This window comes from Poromitra crassiceps (assembly GCF_964638095.1).
Source record: "Poromitra crassiceps genome assembly, chromosome: 2".
Lineage (NCBI taxonomy): Eukaryota > Metazoa > Chordata > Actinopteri > Beryciformes > Melamphaidae > Poromitra > Poromitra crassiceps.
The window spans coordinates 36,394,421-36,417,327 of NC_139624.1; the positions used below are offsets into that span (position 1 = coordinate 36,394,421).

At 45.5% G+C, this 22,907-nt stretch overlaps 2 protein-coding genes across 4 annotated transcripts in view; both read left to right on the top strand.

Moving 5' to 3' along the window:
- The window catches only part of grm8a (glutamate receptor, metabotropic 8a), a gene marked incomplete at both ends in the record, with an annotated part of 1,167,224 nt that overhangs the window by 534,581 nt on the left and 609,736 nt on the right, over window positions 1-22,907 (top strand). The gene's annotated exons all lie outside the window — the stretch shown is intronic.
- LOC310794938 (WD repeat-containing protein 17-like) overlaps window positions 1-22,907 on the top strand; it is a gene marked incomplete at both ends in the record, with an annotated part of 138,648 nt that overhangs the window by 69,122 nt on the left and 46,619 nt on the right. For both annotated transcript variants that reach the window (XM_083656969.1, XM_083656970.1), the window contains 4 exons: window positions 373-528; window positions 5,625-5,689; window positions 16,650-16,782; window positions 17,681-17,769. In XM_083656969.1, the coding sequence (XP_083513095.1) occupies window positions 373-528; window positions 5,625-5,689; window positions 16,650-16,782; window positions 17,681-17,769 (443 nt within the window). The remainder of the gene's footprint in view (window positions 1-372; window positions 529-5,624; window positions 5,690-16,649; window positions 16,783-17,680; window positions 17,770-22,907) is intronic.

A 22,907-nucleotide genomic window follows, 5' to 3' on the forward strand; every position in this document is an offset into this window, starting at 1 on the left:
GCACGGAGCAAAACAGAGCGAGGCACGCAGCAAAACAGAGCGAGGCACGCAGCAAAACAGAGCGAGGCACGGAGCAAAACAGAGCGAGGCACGCAGCAAAACAGAGCGAGGCACAGAGCAAAACAGAGCGCTTCTGGTGTGAATGGCCAGGCTCCTACTCAACCCTTCCTTGACGCGCTGCTTCGGAGACGCTTCTGGTGTGTCCCAGCCGTCTCTCATGCCTGTCTGTAGAATAGATGCCTGCTGTACACAGCACAGAATCACAGAAGTAGCTCGTAGAAGATCTCTCATTTAGGGCAGTTATCTCATTGACTATCTTCATAGACTACATGAATATGAATGATTCATTTGTTCTATTCTATTCTCTTGTAGTCTGAGGCCCAAGAACTTACTATAGTGAAGATGTCTAAGTTTGGCGGAGGTATTGGAGCTCCCAGTGCAGAGGAGAGGCTGAAAGAGGCAGCAGAAATCCATCTGAGACTGGGACAGATCCAACGATACTGTGAATTAATGGTGGAGCTGGGACAGGTAGGTGTGTGCATGTGTAATTTTACCCCTCTCTCATCTCGCATGTGTCCTAATATCTAACAGCCCAAATACAAACTAGTGAGGTTTCTGACCAAATTTCAATCAGGAAGGCCGCCATATTCACGTTACCTGATCGGCCCGTGACGTCAGTCAAGCCCAAGCATGACGTCAGTTGTCGTCAGTTCATCCCGTCCAGTATGACGTCAGTTGTGACGTCAGTCGTCGTCAGTTCATCCTAGTATATATAGTGAGGGTTCTACATCACCCTCCACTCTGGCGGATCGTAGCAGCAGTTGGCCTCGCGGCAACTCGTCCCCCCTGAAGCCATCCTCCGAAGCTGTCGTTTCACTATTCTATTTTTCACTATTCTTTCGCTGCTTCGATCCTGTTCTTAACTCGCCATTCATTCATGGGTTCACTCAGCGTTGACTTTCACTCTCAGCATGTCGGGATTGGGAGATGAGCAGGATGGAAGAGCGGGCAGGAGGAAATAGAGCAGTTCCTGGATGAAGACGAGTATTTTTGACGATGATAGCCTACTCTGTTCCTGCTCGGGAACGCTGGCATTCATTCGTTTCCGCGGCTGAGAGGCTCTCAGCTGGCAGACCCGAGCAACGGCCCAGGACGCATCTCAGATCGTCACGAGGAGACTGAAGAAGGGCCCAGAAGTACAGAAGCAGGGCGCGCGTCACTGAAGCAGGGCGCGCGTCACTGAAGCAGGGCGCGCGTCACTGAAGCAGGGCGGGCGTCACAGAAGCAGAAGCAGGGCGCGCGTCACTGAAGCAGGGCGCGCGTCACTGAAGCAGGGCGCGCGTCACTGAAGCAGGGCGCGTGTCACTGAAGCAGGGCGCGCGTCACAGAAGCAGAAGCAGGGCGCGCGCTAGCAGGGCGCGCGTCACTGAAGCAGGGCGCACGTCACTGAAGCAGGGCGCGCGTCACTGAAGCAGGGCGCGCGTCCAGAAGCAGGGCGCGCGTCACTGAAGCAGGGCGCGCGTCACTGAAGCAGCTGAAGCAGGGCGCGCGTCACTGAAGCAGGGCGGGCGTCACAGAAGCAGAAGCAGGGCGCGCGTCACTGAAGCAGGGCGCGCGTCACTGAAGCAGGGCGCGCGTCACTGAAGCAGGGCGCGCGTCACTGAAGCAGGGCGCGCGTCACTGAAGCAGGGCGCGCGTCACTGAAGCAGCTGAAGCAGGGCGCGCGTCCAGAAGCAGGGCGCGCGTCACTGAAGCAGGGCGCGCGTCACTGAAGCAGCTGAAGCAGGGCGCGCGTCACTGAAGCAGGGCGCGCGTCACTGAAGCAGGGCGCGCGTCACTGAAGCAGGGCGCGCGTCACTGAAGCAGGGCGCGCGTCACTGAAGCAGGGCGCGCGTCACTGAAGCAGCTGAAGCAGGGCGCGCGTCACTGAAGCAGCTGAAGCAGGGCGCCCGTCACTGCGAAGGCCCGAGGAAGGACAGAAAAGGAGGCGACGCACAAGGGCGAGGAAAGGAAGTGAGCCGCACACCGCTCCTTAATTAATTCATTAATATCGGTTGGGGTTTGAATTTACAGGCCTGTTAAACAGCAATAAAACACAAAAAACAAGCAGCAAATGTATTTATTATAGTGAATGAACTCTTCACAATCTTTGCGACCCAGACAGGTTGTTATATTCCGTCCTATAAGTAAAGAAAGACTGGCGGGCTTACATTAAATGTCTCCGCATCCAATAATGTGAAATTAAATAACTTTAAAAAATAATCTAAATTAAGAATCAGTTCCCTACCCACGACAAGACAGAGCTGAGATGGGCAGTCAGTCAAACTTTTAAAAGCATATTTTCTGAAGCGGGTCTATTCACCACGTCAACAATAAGTTATTAAAAGCCGTCTGCAGCTGGTTGACACGCGGGCATCCAACTCGCATTCAGAACGGTCTCAATAGCCTACTTCTCATCATGGGAATATTTGCTTTACTTTTAACTGAGGGGCAGAGGTAGGAGCGTTAGCCTCAAATACTTGTCATGCATGCCATTTGCTAAATAAAGTCTCTTGTTAAACTTTCCCGACCGGTCTCGCATGATTGAAATACAAACATGTGTCCTAATATCTAACAGCCCAAATACAAACAAATGCAAACATGTTTTCTTGTTTGTGCATACGTCTAACAGCATTTCAGACAACTGGGAAACCTGTAGGCGTGCAAATGGAAGATAGTCTTGTTAATCTGAACCTGTCTAGTCTGTTGTTATTGGACATGCTTACTATTGTCCATAACAAAAATAATTACAATGGATTAGTTATGCACATCCAGGAACCATTCCAGGCAGGTGCTGGATCCAGAAGCAATGTAATAGCTAAGAAAGAAAGTATGCAATGCATGCATGACTGAAGAAGAGCAGTGGTGCTTGAAGCACCACATTATGCTGCTATACAATAATGCAATAAAAGGGAGCTAGATTGTATACTTTCTTTCTTAGCTAATGTCGACTACAAACATAATGTTTGAGCATGGAGAGGATTATATGTGTACATTTTAACATCGCTCATTTGGCCGTTGATGGATTTTGGACTTGTTTGAGACCTGAGGCAAAATGTTCTGGACATCTGCTGATGGATCTGCATCTGGTGGATCAGATGGATCCACCAGGATCAGATGGCAGGGAAGGCTGCCACACAGACCTGGTAAACCCAAAGAGATTCTGGCAAACCATTCAGTGTTCTTAGCTTTAGTTATAATAAATGATCATATTTAGCATTGTTAACATAAATATTCAAAGATCAGGCAGTTGAAACACAGGTGAAGTCTGTCCATATACAACACGGAGGTTGCCAGCATAACTGGAGGGAAAACCAGTCTCCATTGAGGTCAGTGAATGGAGACTGTGCCATCTCATGCTGGACATGCTCTGAAGTTGAAACTGTGTAGAGCATGTTGGCCTTCTGGCCACATCACAATCAGTGATGTCAGAGCAGGTAGTTTGAGCTGGTGTTGATTTACTGTTTAGTGAGACATTGAAATGGTCCCTTACACATCATCCTGACAATATTGTTTTTTGTTAGTTCATGACCTACGTAGTGAATATTACAAAAATATATATATACAGTATTCTAATTGTATTGGTGTTGCCTGTGTCCAGACCTTCCAGTCCGCCCACTCCACACAGTTGGCTGCTTGGTCTGGCATCGTCATATGAAAATGCCTTTTTTTTTGGTTGACAGAATGATTCATTAGCCAATCAGCATCAATTGGGTTCCAGCACCCAGTGCCTGGACCCATACTAATACAATAGGGTTCCAGCACCCATAGTGCCTCCACCCATAATAATACAATAGGGTTCCAGGAAGTGGATGGAGTAGACGCACTACGTCTAGCTCCTGCATCTCTTCTTGTTTAAACCTTTAAACACCCAACAACTTCAACTCGACATCAAGTGGAGGCCTTCACATAGTGGTCATATAGCTGAAACATGCCACTAAAAAAAGCATGCAAAGACATTACAACCGACCCTCCTGGGGAAACCAGTAGCGAGGTGAGCATGGCATCTATTGCCAATCTCTTAGATGCGCATCGACAAGCCCTCTCCACTGACTTTAAGTCAACTATTTCTGCACTGGAGATCAAGCTGGACCGCATTCACACCACACGCTTTGAAGATTACTGCTCTCGAAGTCAACGCTAATTCACAAGACGAATGCCTGCTAGCACTTGAAACAAGCTGTGCTTCACTGACAGAGAACAATGCTAAATTCGACACAACAATATCAGAGTCATCGGCTTGCCCGAATCAATTGAGGGTCCCCATCCCACCTCTTCTCCGAGCTGCTGGCGAAGGTCTTCGGGGGTGACCTGGACACTCGGCCTGAGTGCGACAGGGCCCAACGGTCACTCAACACCAGACCGACGCCGGGGCAGAGACCAAGGCCCATCACCATTCAGTATCAGCTTAAGGAGAAGATCATCCGTGAAGCCCGGACCAGAAGAGGCAAACTACTCTATCGAGGGACCCCCATCACCGTCTACGAAGACTACACTCCGGAGGTCATGCAGCAATGCTCCAGCTATTGAGAGGTGATGTCAGAACTCTACAACCGAGGCTTCGGAGGAACTTGGCATTGAATTATCTGATATTATATGGGATAGGAGTCTGTCTGTGATACAACTCTGCTCAGTTAGTAGTAGACACCAACTGATCCAATGTGAGGTCACTCACCATCTTCACTATTCTTCTAACCATACGTTGCACAGGATTTATCCATCTGTCTCACCACTATGTGTCAGGTGTCATGTGTCAAAGAGCACTCTGTCTCGTGCTTTCTGGTTCTGCCCTTCACTGACCGGATTCTGGGCCAGGGTATTTGACTGGTACTCTAAGGCCTACAAAATAACCCTTCAGCCAGAGGCAAAACTTGCCATCTTCGGCTGCTCAGAGTCCTCTTTGGACTTCCCTACGGCTGTGCAACAGTCTCTGACACAGGGGACAATCGTTACCAAGAAACTCATCCTTCAGGAGTGGAAGTCCCCCTCTCCACCCTCTTTTCAGCTGTGGCTGATGGACATGCTCTCTGTTATACGGATGGAGAGACTCAGCTTCCTGACTTGGGAGATTTCTAGTTGTTTGGGACCCATTTCTGGCCTACCTCGACGAGGTCACGGGCGATGGGTGATTCGCCCGGCTGGTCTCTCATAGACCCCTTCTTGTGCAGGATCCCATGCAATATATACAGTATATACATGTACATATATACATACATATTTTTGTTTTTGTTTTCTGTCCGAGTTTGTTCGTTTTTGTGTGTTGGTGTTAAATAAAGGGAGAAAAGAAAACTGAAACTGATCTTTTTGTTGCATATCATTACTTGTTCTTGTAAAAAAGATATATACTGTATAATGATTGCTTGACTACTCACCCATGTACAATTGCACCTTGCTTTGCAATAAAAATATTCTTAAAAAAAAATACAATAGGGTTCCAGCACCCACAGTGTCCGGACCCATAATAATACAATAGGGTTCCAGCACCCACAGTGCCTGGACGGGCCTGGACCCATAATAATTGTATTGATGTTTATATAAATAGGATAGTATGGAGAATCAAAATGACTCTCTTTCTTCTCTTTCAGTGGGATAAAGCATTATCAGTGGCTCCAGGTGTCTCCATGAAATATTGGAAGAAACTCATGCAGAGGTAAGTCCAGTTTCATGTATCTCATTTTCAGCTTTTTCTAATAAGATGCATATTTAACAAATAGCATAGACTGTTTTTAAAACACAAGGGTTATGGTTAGGGTTAGGGTTACACATTTCCATTGAGACTGTGGGCCTTCCCTCAGACAAGGCCATCCCATCCCATAGACACTCAAGTCAACAATTGAGCCAAGATAGCCTGACATTGCTGTTTGACATACTTCAGACTACACCAAATACATTGGTCTGTCTGAAGACATTTCTCGGTTCTGACTCTGGGAAAGTGGGAAAAACAGTCAAATTCCCCAAAAGTATCTCTGAACTATCTCTTTAACAGAATCACACACATTTAACCATTTCTAGACATGAACTCTGGACTATGTCCGTTGAATCAGGTCGGGACATTCCCCAGAGTTACCCTTCCAGACAAGAGGCATTGTTGTTTCCAGTCACAGCAGAAAAAGCCACCACACAAAAAAGTCCTTTCAAAGGTTTAATACCTGTAGTATGGGTAGGGCAGCAGCACAGCAACAAACAGTTTCGCCACACAGGCCCTCCTCAGTGTTGATGTGTTGTTTCCACACATCAGGAAAATCATCTGGTGTAGAATAGAGAGAGTGTGTGTGTGTGTGTGTGTGGGGGGGGGGGGGGGGGGGGTCTGACGTAGTGTGCTGCAGGAATCACAGTGTTAATGGGAGACAGACTTTTAATTAAATTTTTCAATGTAGACTACATCAGAAATCTATTAGACTACATCAGAGATATATTTCAGAAAGCAATTCTCCACTCCTTCAACGCATTATTCAGGTGATAACGTGGGGAGGCGATGTGCCAAAAAGTGAGCGCCTATTCTATGCTGTTTACACATCGCCCAAAACCTGGAGGTCAAATAGTGGTCACACTTACATTACAAATGGTGGAAAAGGTGATTTTACAACTGGCATTAATTTATTTCTCCCCACAAAAGTCGTCTCCCATTTTATTTTGGTGATAGGGTTACGATGTGCCAAAAAGTGAGCGCCTGTTTGCACATCGCGCAAAAGTCAGCTGTCAATAGTGATCGCGGTAACATTAAAACGCTGGAAAATGCGATTTTACAAGTGGCATTCAATCATATCCGACCCGTTTTCAATTTATTTCTCCCCATAAAATATATGTCTCGAATATAGCCTAATGCAGCACTATAATTTTCTTGTTGCATTTGCACGATTCAAACTGGCATATGGAGGAAAAGGGGCTGTGCACACTGGATGTGTGTATTTCAGATCAGAACGCTTTGGAAATCATCTTGAGAGCGCTTCCAATGCGCACAGACCAGCACACGGAGCGTTTTTCTTGTTTTGTTTGTTTTGTTTTCCCCTGCCGTCGCGTGCAGTACAGTTCAGGACGCTACGATCACACGGACGGTAGCTAGCTAGTTTCGTCTGTTGTTGTTGATTGTTCGCACTGTAAACATGAAAGGGGTAGGGTTAGGGTTAGGAGTTTGAAGATCCCCCTACCAGGAGAAGGGGTAGGAGGAGTGACATTGACGAGCGATTTTCCTCCAAATCTTCAACTTTTTTCAGCTTGAGATGCCCAAAGGGCTCCGCCCAAAAACAATAGCCACCAAGAGCGCCTAAACGCCAGGTACGGTCCTTGAAAGAGGAGTGCTCCTAGTCCAATCAGTTCAATTCAATAATGACATTATTTAACGTTACTTGGTTGTTAACTAACCGAGCGATGACAGCTACAGCTCACCTGATATGAAATGAGCACTGCAAAGTCGGGCATTTTTAATGATTTCCTCTTTCGGCTTGCAACCAAAGACGCCTACGGTTAGCATTAAAAGGAGTATGAGTTGACGGGATTCGGTAAAACTTTAGTCCTTGCTTTGTTGATAGTGTAACAGACTGTTCAGTGTTGTGTTGTGTTCTATTGCGTGTGTATGCAAGGCTGTGTATGTTCCCTCGAGGGTTGCCGTAGAACAGGATATGTGGGGAGAAGCTTGTTATAACGTTACAGCCTGGCTCTATCGTGTATTATTTTATTAACCAAGTGTGAATAGGCAGACCCGAATACTCTGCTACAATAGCCTTCCGATTCTGGCATCCCACTGCACAACACGAAGACATGTCTAGCTCGTCTAGTTTTCCAGCCCCAGATCAGCTACTTGCCAGGGCTGCGCGGACTCTGTCTTTCTACCTCCGTCATGCGCATCTGACGCTGCGTGGTGTCAGTGTGACGTAGACGTATAAGGGGTCTATACAGAAATGAACCAGCTTTAAGTACTCGGTATCAATCATTTGGACAATATCACAGCATCATGTTCGATTTAACATACATTATCTTTAATATCACAATTCATTCATATCCATAATGTTTATTACTCTTATGGAGCACAGGAACGTTTTGGAGAGTAGATGGAGAACGGAGATGTCATGTCAGATCCAAAGAGATTGCAAACTGGTTTGTAATTAATTGAATTACTACTTATTTTTCGTTCTCAGGCTTTCGTGTAGTCGTAGACTGAATTTCAATCATGGAAGACCAAATAAGGCATTAATAGAGCACCCCATGCTGTCATACCCCTCAGCCCAAATGACGTCACTAAATGACGTCACCATCTCCGACGTCACCTTCTCCATGACGTCACCTTTGCAGTGTGACGTCAGTTGCCCAAATGACATCAGTTATGACAACATAAATGCCCTTCTCCCAAATGACATCAGTTATGACATCATAAATGACATCAGTTATGACATCATAAATGCCCTTCTCCTGGTACTATATAAAGCCCCCATCACCACAGCTTAAATCACACTTGTGCAGTCATCACTCACCTTGTGTCAGCATCACGCATTCATCCAGCATCTCCAGAGCAAAAAGCTTCATCCCACCACCTCCCCAGATCACCACCAATGTCATGACTCCTGTTGGAAACAAATCCCCTTAGGGGGGATGTCCTATCTCATACAGCACCGACGCCCTCTCTCATAAGCAAGAGGAGCGTCACAGGGGGATGACCCCCGTTTTCACTCTCCCAGTTCCTGAAATAACTTTAAATTCCTTTGGGGGATGTCCTATCTCTTACAGCACCGATGTTGTGGAAAAAACTTAAACCTGTAACCTCAGCAAACGAGCAAGTCCAGAGAATAAGACTTCACAAAGCAGGATGCACTCTTGAAAGTAAATGAAGTATTTAATCTGCAGATGAGCAATCTCACTGAGTCAACTTAACAGGTTGCTTTTCATTGAGAGAACTAACGCTCCTCCGCACAGGGTGGAGTTTTATACAGTCAACAGGCTGGACCTTGAAATGAGGAAGTCCCCATCTGTTGCTACGCAGAACATGTGTACGTGCATCTCTGCATACCAAACAAGTCAGAAGATGAAGAAACGGACTTTACTTGCCGCCTTGCTGTTGTAGAGTGGATGAGGTACTGGGAGAGCTGATGTTATGTAGAGGAAGGATGACATCATAGATGACATCATAGATGACATCATCAGTGATGTCACAAGACTGTCATCGGTGATGACATAATCACTGATGACATCATTGATGACATCATCACTGATGACATCACTGATGACGTATATAATGTGTGTGTGTGTGTGTGTGTGTGTGTGTGCATGCGTGCGTGCGTGTGTGTGTGTATGTATTGACACTGAGGAGGAAAAATTAAGGGGGCAATGAATGAGAGCCGTTAATGAGGCAGGTTTAGCGGAGAGTGACTCTGATGTTCGCAGCCCAATAATAGAACCTAAAATTAGGTAAAGCCAGACCTCCGAGAGCCCTCGGTCTCTGCAACAGCTCCCTGCGGATTCGAGGAACCTTCTTATTCCAGATAAACTCAGTGACCAGACTATCTATTTTACAAAAGAAAGATTGGGGGAGAAAAATAGGAATACACTGAAAAAGATAGGATAGTTTGGGAAGGGTGTTCATCTTGACAGCATTAACCCGGGCTACAAGAGATAAAGGCAACAGTGACCACCTTTGGAAATCTTCCCGTATCCGGGCAAGCACAGGGGCAAAGTTAAATTTAAATAAATCCTCAAATCTATCCCGGACATTAATACCAAGGTGTGTGAAACCATGCAAGACAACTTTGAATGGGAAATCTTGCAAGGAGTAATTACGAGCTTCAATATTTAAAGGAAATAACTCACTTTTGTCCAAATTAAGTTTATACCCTGAAATGTGACCGAATGAAGTAAGGATCTCAAGAGCGGCCGGGACTGAAACAGAAAGATTGGAGATGTATAAAAGCAAATCATCTGCATAAAGGGAGACCTTCTGCTCAGAACCATTTCTTGTTATTCCAGTTATACGGGGGTCCGACCTGAGCGCAATAGCGAGCGGTTCGGCAGCGACGGCGAACAAGAAAGGACTGCATGGGCAGACCTGCCGAGTAGAGCGATGCAAGGGGAACTGCTCTGAGTGGGTGTTATTGGTTCTGACCGATGCCATAGGGGACGAATAAAGCAATTTTACCCAGGCAATGAACTTCTGGCCAAAACCAAATTTCTCCAATGTGTAAAAAAGATAGTTCCACTCGACACGATCAAATGCTTTCTCAGCATCTAATGAGATCACAGCCTCTGGAGCAGACGAGGTGGAGGAATTATACACAACATTAAAGAGACGCCTAAGGTTAAAAAAAAATATCTGTTCTGGATGAACCCCGTTTGATCAGGAGAGATGATAGAAGGCAGAACCGTTTCCAGACGCATGGCTAATAGCTTAGATAAAAGCTTTAAATCCACCGACAATAGACTAATAGGGCGATAACTTGAGCAACACAAAGGATCCTTATTCTTTTTTAGGATCAATGAAATTGAGGCTTGATTAAGAGTTGGAGGTAATACAAGAGAGTCAAAAGACTCATTAAACATCTCAATCAAAATCGGAGCTAATTTGTTGAAGAAGGTTTTATAAAATTCAATCGGGAAACCATCCGGTCCCGGACACTTTCCCGACTGCATGGAGAAGGCCGCGCTTCGAAGCTCCCCCACTGTAAACGGCTCCTCCAACCTCTCAACAGAGTCTGAGTTCACCTTGGGTATGTCCAAAGAATCAAAGAAACTATCAAAGGCAGGTGAATTAGCATCTGAGGCATACAGAGAGGAGTAAAATTGTTTAAATTGATCATTAATTATTTTAGGATTTGTTGTTACTCCTGAAGGAGTTTGAATTTGTGGAATCTGATGAGAGGAGGAGGCCTGCCGCAACTGATGAGCCAAAAGTTTACTTGCTTTATCGCCATGTTCGTAATAAGAGTATTTCGATTTAAATAAAAGGTCCTCAACTTGCTTAGTGGAGAGGACATCAAACTCCGCCTGAAGAGAGAGACACTCCTTGTATATGTTGGGGGATGGGGAGGAAGCATAGATGTTATCAAGCTGGATAATACGTTGACTTAGTTCCTGTAGCTTTTTCCTCCTCAATTTGTCCTCAAACCTACTATATGAAATAATTTCACCTCTTATATAAGCCTTCAAAGTCTCCCAGAGAAGAGAAGCCGAGACCCCAGGGGTTCTGTTGACAGCAAAGAAAAAAGTCAATCTGGTTAGACACAAAATTAACAAAGTCTTCACTAGACAATAAACGAGTGTTGAGACGCCAGGGGGAACGCGTGTTATCACGCCCCTGTATCTGCAACTCCAATATAATTGGAGCATGATCAGAAATTAAAATAGCATTATAAGAGCAAGACTGAATTGAAGGGAGGAGCCGGTTATCTAAAAGAAAGTAGTCAATGCGAGTGAAAGTGTGGTGAACGTGAGAGAAGAAAGAATATATTCTTCCTGATGGGTTAAGAAAACGCCAGGGGTCAGACACCGAGAATTCCTCCATAGAGGATAGAATGGTCCTGGAAGACTTTGAAGGCATGGTAGGTTTAGTGGATGAGCGATCCAACACAGGGTTAAGCCAACAGTTAAAGTCCCCCCCCAGAATAAGAGAATGTGTGGACAAGTTTGATAACTTGGAGAAAATTGATTGAAAAAAAACATCATTGTCCCAATTAGGACCGTATACATTGGCCAAAATAACTGGTGTATTATAAAGTTGTCCTGTTACCAAAACATATCTCCCATTAGGATCAGCCATAACGTCAGAGCACACAAAGGGAATCGATTTATGAATCAAAATAGCTACACCTCTAGACTTCCCCTGGAATGTAGAGTGGAAAACTTGCTTAACCCATCTCCTCTGCAGTTTAATATGGCTGGATGAATTTAAATGGGTCTCCTGAAGAAAAGCAATATGGGCCCCTAATTGTTGAAGGTGGTGGAGCACTCTACTGCGTTTAATGGGCTGATTTAAGCCATTACAGTTCCAGCTAACAATTTTAACTCCACAATCTGACTGTTGTGATATTCTAGACATGCATCAAATCAACAAATAAATGAATGTATATAGAGATATGGTGTAGCGTGGAATGAATAGTAACTGCAATAGTATATAGAGTAAGAAAATGTGGGTGACCAGACAATATGTAGAGACACAAAAAACACTTAAAACAACACAAAATCCCCCCCGCCCCCCTCCCTCTGCTGAAGCATCTCCCCAAACGAGATGCGCGCAAAACCCAAAAAATACCATCCTAACACACTCCATAGTACCACCTAAAGAGTACTACCCCTTGGAGTTTGTGGTATTTAAGAATATATTTAAAGAAAACACAGTATGAGCCTTAACAGGATATTTCAAGTAAGCTTATCAAGTGAGAACACAGTAACATAGGCTACAGTTAGCGTAACTTTTTTTCTCCTCCTTCAGTTAGCATAACGTTATGCAACAAACAGGCGCTGAGTAGCTAATTAGTCTGGCAAGTCGCCAAACATCATTTAGCTTACTGTTCCAGGAGTCACACCTGTTTTAATGTTCGCCTTCACAAAGTCCATTGCAGCAGCTGGATCACGGAAGGTGTGTGACGCACCATCGGGCAGAGTAAGCATGAGAGTCGCTGGGAACCTCAAGCCAAACTTCACCCCGGGACAGGAGTGTAGCTGACGCTTAACCTCCGTGAAAGCAGCACGTTGCTTGGCAACCGAGGAAGTGTAATCAGGGAAAATGAACATCTTCTTACCCCGGTAGAGGAGAGGAGAAGCCCGGGAGACCTCACCGGCCCGACGCATGATCTCGCTCCTCACATGAAAGAAGTGCACTCTTATCACAAAGGGTCGGGGTGGTTCATTTTCCTTGGGTTTCCCCCGAAGGGTGCGATGTGCACGGTCAAGCAGGGGCACCTCATCCAGGCCAAGTGCATCCTTTAGCAGCTGGGCAACAAACTCGGTCGGGCGCACACCCTCGGATCCCTCCGGCACCCCCACCAACCTGATATTATTCCTCCTCGATCTCCCCTCCAGGTCTTCGCATTTTTCTTTCAGCAGCGTCACCTCGGATTTTAGGGTGGAGACGGTAGAAACAAGTGCAGTCAGCTGATCGCTGTGGTCAGTGGATGCACGTTCCAGCTCCTTGATGGCCCGGCCGTGAGAGGAAAGCTCCTGTTGTAAAGGCTCGATGGTGCGTCTCAGCTCGTCTCTTACTGAAGATATTTCCGCCCGCAAATCAACGGATAACGTGTCTGTTGTAGAAAATTGAAGTTCCATTGGCATTTCCTAATCAATAAGCTATAAGCTATAATTGCATACACATAATTAATGCTATGAGTTATTAGTAATAAGACATCTCACAAATGCATATTTGCACTATGCAGAGACACATAATCAAGGAGGAGATTTCTCCCCTTTGCTCTAGCCTTCAGAAACGACCATGAGACGGGGACGCTTGCTGATAACAGTCTCCCAGTTGGACTGAGCTGATGCACACTCCAAACTATTCACACATTCCTCTCCCCTCCTCTCTCTCTGTTTCTCTCTGCCTTCCTTGCGTATAAAGCGTGTGTCAAACTGTGACATCGCTACTGAATATTTGGACTCTGTACATTGATCAGATGGTACATTGAGATTCAGTCTCTCCTATAATGCAGTTTATAGGAGAATGTTATGGCTTTAAATATACTCTTATAAGACAACTTTCTGGCTCCTGGCTTCATTCATTTGGTTTATATTAAGCTGTTATATATATTATATTGCGGATGAGGAATGGTGAAATTCTATTCTCTATCAGTGTCAATCTTGCTGCAAATATCCCCGCTCATCGAGGTCAGCATAGCCTGTAGTTGTGCCAGACTGGGATCGCTTTCAGAGCTGGCCGACAACTTCGGTGGCAAAGCCACACTAACACCCGAGTGCGAGGCGTCCATGCGGTCCCCTTCGCCATTTGCCGAGCCTGCCTTCGAATTCAAACGTGTTAAAGCCGTCTTACGCGATGCCATCGTTGGTCAAAAGAGACGAAAAGTGCACAAAAACTGTTTAAACACGACGTATGATCGTATACAGGCCGAAATTCTAAGAAAACTGTGATTAATAAATGCAAATTCTCACAAAACTCCACGAGCAGTGGAGAAACACGTCTTACATGCACGATGCTCGACAGCGCCCCCGCCCTTACAGTTTTTGACGTGTATGTGCATATAATAATAATAATAAACGGAACAGATACAATAGGGATCCACGCACTTCGTGCTTGGACCCCTAATAAACCATTCGTTGTATTAGTATATTGTGAATAAAATATTATATTAACTCATTCACTGCCAATATCTGACTGGCATTTTTGGCACAGGCCAAGTATTTCCATAATGTTTGGTCATCTTTCAAGACCCACAGTAAATTCTGTACTAGGACTACAGTGATGTCCAATACCTCGAAATGAAGATCTAAGTCTCTACTTTCACCCCCAAAAAGAAAGTTAGCTTTTAGCATGTTCTGTACTCTACTTATAACCCTTTTTATACACCCCATGTTCACCAAAAAAGCCTGTCTGGGAAGAGAAAAGGGAGAAAAAAAGCATTTTTGTAAAAGGGCACAATCTCAGGCATAACTCACTCTCAATTCTTTTATTTTGAACTGTATTGACATCAGACATGTAAATATTATTCGTTAGGACACAAATGACAAAAAAAAAAAAATATATATATATATATATACACACATGAAGTGCTTTTTTTTTACATTCAACAATACAGTTTACTCGGTGTGAGTGTGCAGACAGACAGACAGACACACCGACAGACAGACAGACAGACAGACAGACAGACAGACAGACAGACAGACAGACACACACACACACACACACACACACACACACGATCCCCCTTTTAGATTTCTAACCCAACATAGGATAAGCAATAACCACGCCCTGTGGCGCTGGGATTGGCCAGGAGCAACACTGGAGGGCACGCAGCCCAGCGATTTCATGAACCAACTGAAGAGCTCTTGAGAAGGACAGCGGGCTGCTGTGAGTGCCTTCTGCCCGCTGCTGCCTAGCTGTTCCTGTGTTTATTTTTGATTTGTTCTGGTCCATGTCTCCCTGTCATATCAACTCTGCTATTTGATCGTTCCCGTTTTCCCCTCGGCTATTCAACACGTCCTCACCGCCCTCGGAAACTGATCGATCATTTCCTCATTCCTCCGATGATCAAACACATCTCTTGATTACTTTCTCCCGTTTTCTCCTGGCTGGCACAGAGGAAGGCGACTCCAGCTCGTGCAGCGCGCCGAGGGCGTTTCAATGGCGTTTCTCCTGTCTGCACAAGGAAGCGTTACCCGTTCTCTGCTTTTCCTCTTGCTCAATTTCAAAACAACAGCTGCGGTATGTGTTTGATCGCGTGCTGTCGGCTACCCTTTGAAGGCAGGGACCTGTGTCTGTGTCACAGGCTGGGCAAGTGTTTGCTGCAGGCGCTGCACCAATAAAAACAAAAACACGTCAAACACGTCTTTGGCGTGGATGGCTATTTCTGATAAGACGTCAAAGACGTCTTTGGCGGTGAATGAGTTAATGACGATAGGTTAATAATTTAATACTGCAAACAATTCCAGAGTCTTCAATGTTTTTAGGGCCCCTGTCAGGGCCCCTGTCAGTCAAGGGCCCTTGGAATCGTGCACGGTTTCCGATACAATCCTGCCGCACTGGATGGGGCATACGACTTGGTCACACTTAAGTGGCACACTGACTTGAGACTCATCCTCAAAAGACTTGAGACTCAACTTGGAGATTTGGGACTGGTGAACAATCACTATTATTTATTTATTTTGGTGCATTAACATTAAGGAATTGTCTACTAATCAATGCTGATACTGTATGCTAATAGAGGGAGTGAGGATAATACAGTTCATGCTATTCAGTGTTCTCAGCAGACCGGATTGCATGCAGCAGATGATAGCAGGCTCATTACAACTTGGATTTGTGACCAAAGACTTGAGAGACTTGACTTGGACTCTAGCTCAAAGATTTGAGACTTGACTTGGACTCTAGCTCAAAGATTTGAGACTTGACTTGGACCCTAGCTCAAAGATTTGAGACTTGACTTGGACTCTAGCTCAAAGATTTGAGACTTGACTTGGACTCTAGCTCAAAGACTTGAGACTTGACTTGGACTCTAGCTCAAAGATTTGAGAATTGACTTGGACTCTAGCTCAAAGATTTGAGAATTGACTTGGACTCTAGCTCAAAGATTTGAGACTTGACTTGGACTCTAGCTCAAAGATTTGAGACTTGACTTGGACTCTAGCTCAAAGATTTGAGACTTGACTTGGACTCTAGCTCAAAGACTTGAGACTTGACTTGGTCTCTAGCTCAAAGATTTGAGACTTGACTTGGACTCTAGCTCAAAGATTTGAGAATTGACTTGGACTTGCAAAAAACAACAACTTGTGAACATTAATGAGGATTCATGAATGTGTCATACAACTATAAAACTGTTCTTGGGTTAGGTATGTGTTGTATGGGAGTTCATGTAACATAACGTGTTCTTTAACGGTATCTGTTAGGTATGTGTTGTATGGGAGTTCATGTAACAGAATGTGTTCTTTAACGGTATCTGTTGAATTATAACCTGCTTATGTCCCAGGAGAGCTGAGCAGCTGATGGCTGAAGATAATGATGATGCTATCCCCTACTGCATTGCCACAGGAGACATCAGAAAACTAGTGACTTTCTTCACTGGCAGAGGACAACTTAACGAGGCATTGCTAGTAGCACAGGTATAAGAGGGAGGGAAGGATTTAATATGTTGGTGGCGTAATGAGATACACAGTAATAGTGTTTATTGTTGGGAGGAAATCTATATATTTTCCTTTAGAGGACTTAACATACTAGCTGAGCAAAGCACAAATCCATAGACTTGTTTTTTACATTCAAATTGGTCAAAGTATGGAAGTCCAATGGAGGTTTTTGGGATTTTTTTTTGTCTTTTTAAACAAGAATCAACTTTGTCTACCAAGGACCAATTGGGTGTTCAGGTAGTGCAGCGGCAGATGCCTTGCATACCAACACAAGGGTCGCAGGTTCGAGCCCCTGTGTTACCTCCAGCTTGGTCAAGCATCCATACAGTGCACATTTGGTCGTGTCTGTGGGTGGAAGCTAGATTAAGGGTATGGGTCCTGCTCGCTGCACTCCTCGCTGTCAGGTGAAAAGAAGAAGGCTGGCGACTGCACATGTTTCGGAGGAAGCATGTGCTACTGTATTTTACAACTCTCCCCAGATCGGCAGAGGGGGTGGACCAATGACTGGGACAGCAGGGGAATTGGCCAAGTACAATTATAGAGGGGGAAAAAACAGTAAAAAAATGTGTCTACCAATTAAGGCATGATAAGCACACACACACACACACACACACACACACACACACACACACACACACACACACACACACACACACACACACACACAATTTTGACAGTTTGCGCAGCAAATGCTGTCTTTCTAAACAAACAAAAACGTGGGGAATACTGGTGATAAAAAATGATGATGGCTGTAGTGATCAATCAATCAATTTTATATTTATATATAGCGCCAAATCACAAGCGTTATCTCAAGGTGCTTAAATAACAACGATGATGTAATGATGATGTTGTCTATGTTGATTTTGCTTATTCCTAGGGAGCGTGTGAAGGGAACATCCATGCGCCTCAAAGCTCCACCATCATCCACACAAGCAATGATGTGGACAACAGACAACAATACCAGGGGTACGTAAACACACACACACACACACACACACACACACACACACGCAAAATTTGTGTAAAGTGTTAGAATACATAGAATAAGCTTCCCTCGTTGTTTACATTCCGACGACGTCTCATATGCAGTTTATAGAGATTAGACAAGTTGTTGTCTGGACCTAAAACACCTACAATCTAAAACACCTACAATCACCTAACCCTAACCCTAAAACACCTACAATCGATCAAGTCAACTCACTCCATTTTTGCGTCAATCGGACTGTAAACGATGACCGCGGTGTAAACTCTACACCGGAAACCCCGAAATATCATCCTTCTGGACTGGACTTGAAACTATAGGGCTACCAATATGGGTTTCACTGAATTGGTATCAGTATACAATATTTTTGCTGAAGTTCAATATCTTAAGTGTGTTAACTGTGCAATAACGGTCTCAATTGATGCGCAAGATGGCGCACACTGGCGTGTAAAGCAGAAGTTTAGTTCTCGTTTCTTTTGAAAAGTGTAACAAGAACCTCTATTTTTGTGCAGTTTTGTAAACACCTAAATGTGCGTCTTTTAGAGCCGAAGAACTCTCTGCTTCAGAGCTTTGGAACTCTCTAGTGGTAACGCCCGTTTGCAACTGTGAAAGTTGCTGCCTGGATACGCTAGCCAGTCGGTGGGGGGACACCCCGGCATTCCGAAATGTCGGCACTCCGAAATACCGCCATTCCGACAAAATTGTCGGAATGGAGATCTGTCTCGCCATTGCGAAAGAACCCTAACCCTAACCCGGGGGACCGGCTGGAGCTAACCTCTCCCAGCCCCCACGTCTAAACCTAACCTCTCCCACCCCCCATGCCTAAACCTAACCTCCTGCAGACCCTAACCCTAAACCTAACCTCTCCCACCCCCCACGCCTAAACCTAACCTCCCCCAGAACCTAACCTCTCCCACCCCTGTAGGCTAAATAACTCAAGATGCTATGTCGGAAAGGCGGACCTAATATCTTTCGCAATGGCGAAACCTTTTTTGGAGATAAAAAGGGCCGCCTCTCCGAAAGCATAGAAGTCAATGATCGGAATGCCGACACTTCGGAATGGCGAGATGACCGCGGTCAGTGGCTAGGTTAGCTTTCGCTCAAACGAACGGAGTGAGTGGACGTTTACAACACTAGAGCCTCGGAAAGAGTGGACTTTCCGGCGAGAGTGGCCAAGAACTCTCTGTTATGTATGCCAAAAATACCAAAAAGGTCAAGTGTTCAGTGTTTCCCCAGGAACCTCCAGTTGACCACACTCATTCATATTCTCATTCCCAGACGGAGGTGACCTCACTGACACTGACTGAGCAATGTGCCATTTTTAACAGCCACAGCACCGCCGCTGGCCATGGGTGCCCTGAGCATAGTTGCTTCCTCTCAAGAACAACACACAAATACAATCTTCTTTAATAAAGTGAAGATAGATACAGTGGGGAGAACAAGTATTTGATACACTGCCGATTTTGCAGGTTTTCCCACTACAAAGCATATAGAGGTCTAATTTTTATCATAGGTACACTTCAACTGTGAGAGATGGAATCTAAAACAAAAATCCAGAAAATCACATTGTATGATTTTTAAGTAATTCATTTGCATTTTATTGCATGAAATAAGTATTTGATACATCAGAAAAACAGAACTTAATATTTGGTAAAGAAACCTTTGTTTGCAATTACAGAGATCAGACGTTTCCTGTAGTTCTTGACCAGGTTTGCACACCCTGTAGCAGGGATTTTGGCCCACCCCTCCATACAGATCTTCTCCAGATCCTTCAGGTTTCGGGGCTGTCGCTGGGCAACATGGACTTTCAGCTCCCTCCAAAGATTTTCTATTGGTTTCAGGTCTGGAGACTGGCTAGGCCACGAGCACGAGCACGAGCACGAGCAGCACCAGCGTTTGTTCACCGCGGTTTTTCGATTCAATTGTTTATCTGTCTCGAAACCAACAATTTTACAAAGTGAACTACTGTGTCTGCAGCATCTACTGCTTGTCTAGAGCCGAACTCTCTGATTAAAGAGCGGAATCCTCTATTTTTTCCTGCAGAAATCGGTACGAAAGCCCTGACTGGTATAGCTTGGCTAAGCTACCAGCGGCTAGCTAATTTGCTAGCTAGCCCAACTACTACTGGGCCTTGGACTCCGCCACGGTAAGCCTCGACAGGCAAGTGAACTACTGTGTCTGCAGCATCCACTGCTTGTCTAGAGCCGAACTCTCTGTTTAAAGAGCGGAATCCTCTATTTTTTCCTGCAGAAATCGGTACGAAAGCCCTGACTGGTATAGCTTGGCTAAGCTACCAGCGGCTAGCTAATTTGCTAGCTAGCCCAACTACTACTGGGCCTTGGACTCCGCCACGGTAAGCCTCGACAGGCTTGTTGCTTCCCAAGACTTCTCACCAAAGTCCTCCTCGTAATAGTTAGACGGCATATGAGGAGGCGTGAGCCTTGTTCCCATAGTCAACAAACACGACGACGTAGCTGCCGTAGCAGCGGCGAAGCAACGTACAACGTTGAGCATCGTTCATACGACGGATATATATTTTTTCAAGTAAATTGGTTACTTGTCTCGAACCACGGCGTGTGTTCTTTTTGAGCCGAAATCTCTGTACAAAGAGCGGAATTCTCAACAATCGGCTTGCCAGCCCAGATTGGCATAGCTTGGCCAGGCTACAGCACTCTGCACTGCTACGGGAGCTGCTAGCTGTCCACCGGGTGCTGATGCTAATCCAGGCAGGGAGCTGCTAGCCGGTCATCGAGTGCTGTTTTCGGAGCCAAGCCGGGATCTACTAGCTGTCCACCGAGTCCTGCTACGGACCCAGGCCGGGGGCTGCTGGCTGGTCATCGAGCGCTGCTTTGGAGCCAAGCCGGGAGCCACTAGCTGTCCACCGGGTGCTGCTGCGGACCCAGGCCGGAGGCTGCTAGCGTGACATCGGGTGCTGCTTCGGAGCTGGACCGGGAGCTGCTGGCTATCCGCCGGGTGCTGTTGCTGTTCCAGGCCGGGGGCTGCTGGCTGGGCACCGAGTGCTGCAGCCGATCCAAGCCGGGAGCTACTGGCTGGTCTCCGGGTACTGCTGGCACTGCTAGCTGGTCACCACATCGGCTCGCCAGGTACATCCATGGTAAGAGGCTAATGCCAACCTCGTCTCTCCTGGATATCTCGGTCCAGGCACTCGCCATAAACTGCTAGCTGACAGTCGTTATATCAACCTCAGCATCTATTATCATGGCAGTGGTGTTGTTTGCCCTCCTGGTCCTGCTCTCCCTGCCCATCATCATTGACCTGGAGGTCTCAAGAGACAAATGGGTCCCCAACGATCAAGGGGAAAAATGTTTTTGCCCCCCCTGGATAGTCCAGGCTAATGTTGACGATGCTCTGCCCTATTTTGTCTCATTGTTTAGCCCATTTGACTGGTTGCTGTCATTCTTCTCTGGTCCGTTAAGCCACTGCAGACCAATGATTATGCCTGGGGGTAGTCAGCCTGCACCCAAGCTCTCAGTCAGGAAAAAATGTTTTTTTGTCTTATTACGGTACTTTTTTTTATCTGGTTAACTCAACCCTGGCCCTAACCTTAATTCTCCGACTAGTCCTAGTGTCTTTAATTCTAGAAGCATCGACCCACCTGTCAGTCCCTCCCACCTGGACAGGATTTTTACATCTTGAGGTCTTCACATTGTACATCCCAATGTGAGGAGTCTCTTAAGTAAGATAGAAGAAATTAGGTTTATGGTTAACAAAAACAAGGCCCATGTTATCTCTTTCTCTGAGACTTGGCTGGACAGCTCCATTAATGACTCAGAGATTGAAATTCAAAACTATATAGTAGTAAGAAAGGACAGAAATCGTAAAGGGGGGGGGGTCTGCGGATACGTTCGCTCTGATATTTGTTTTAATATCAGAAATGACCTTGACAGTGTGCATTCCGAGGCGATTTGGTTGGACATTTTACTGCCCAAAACAAAACCCATCTTAGTTGGGGTTTTGTACAGGCCCCCGACACAATCGGGTTTTTATGAGCATTTGGAGGAGTCATGCACCAGCGCCGTTGACCACGGGAAACGGGAAGTCATTCTGATCGGAGACTGGAACACAAATGTTCTGAAAAAGGACTCCTTAATTTATAAAGCTTTTATTGATTTTTGTAAGACCTTCAGTCTCCATCAGTTGATTTCACCACTTCATCACAGACTCTTATAGATCTTATTGTAGTATCGGACAGGCACAACATTTCCAGCAGTGGTGTAATTGATTGTGCCTTAAGTGATCATGCAATCATTTATTGCACTCGTAAAACTCAAAGACCGGTAATAAATTGCCACCACACGGTCAAAATCAGACCTCTGAGGAAATATACAGCTGAGTCCTTATTGCACGAGCTGGGAAAGCTGGACCTGTCCCGTGTCCTCAGTTTGAAGTCTGTTGATGAAGCTTGGTACCTTTTTAAATTCATGTTTTTGAGAGTGTTAAATAAGTTGGCCCCTGTCAAATCGGTTAGATTCAAAACCAGAACAGAGCCCTGGTTCAATGCAGACATTATTGAAGCCATTAAGGCTAGAAATAATAGTCTGCATGTACATAGGAAGAAAAAGGATGAATTATCCTTTGGCATTTTTAAACAACTGAGGAATAAAGTCTTTAGATTGATCAAAAAGGCCAAATCAGAGCACTACAATGAAGTTATTACAGAGAACAAAGATGATCCTCAAAAGCTCTGGAAATCTCTTAAGCAGTTGGGGTACAACAACAAGCTAAAAACAAAAACTCTCAACTTGAACCTTATGCAGGAGGGCACCCTCACCTCGGACAAATCCAAGGTTGCGGGTATTTTTAATGAATATTTTACTACTATTGCAGACACTCTTGTAAATAAGCTCCCCTCCCTCTCTGGGCGGTATGGCCAGGATCATGTGGACAGCTTTTACAGAGGTCTGGGAGTCCAGGCGGATGGTTTCCAGCTCAGGGCTGTGTCCGAGGAGGACGTGCTGTTGAAGCTCAGGGCCCTTAAACCTTCCAAAGCTACAGGTGTCGACAACATCCCAAGCAGGTTCATACGAGACGCTGCAGATATCATTTCACCCGTTATCACACACATTATAAATCTGTCTATCAAATCTGGTCAGTTCCCTCA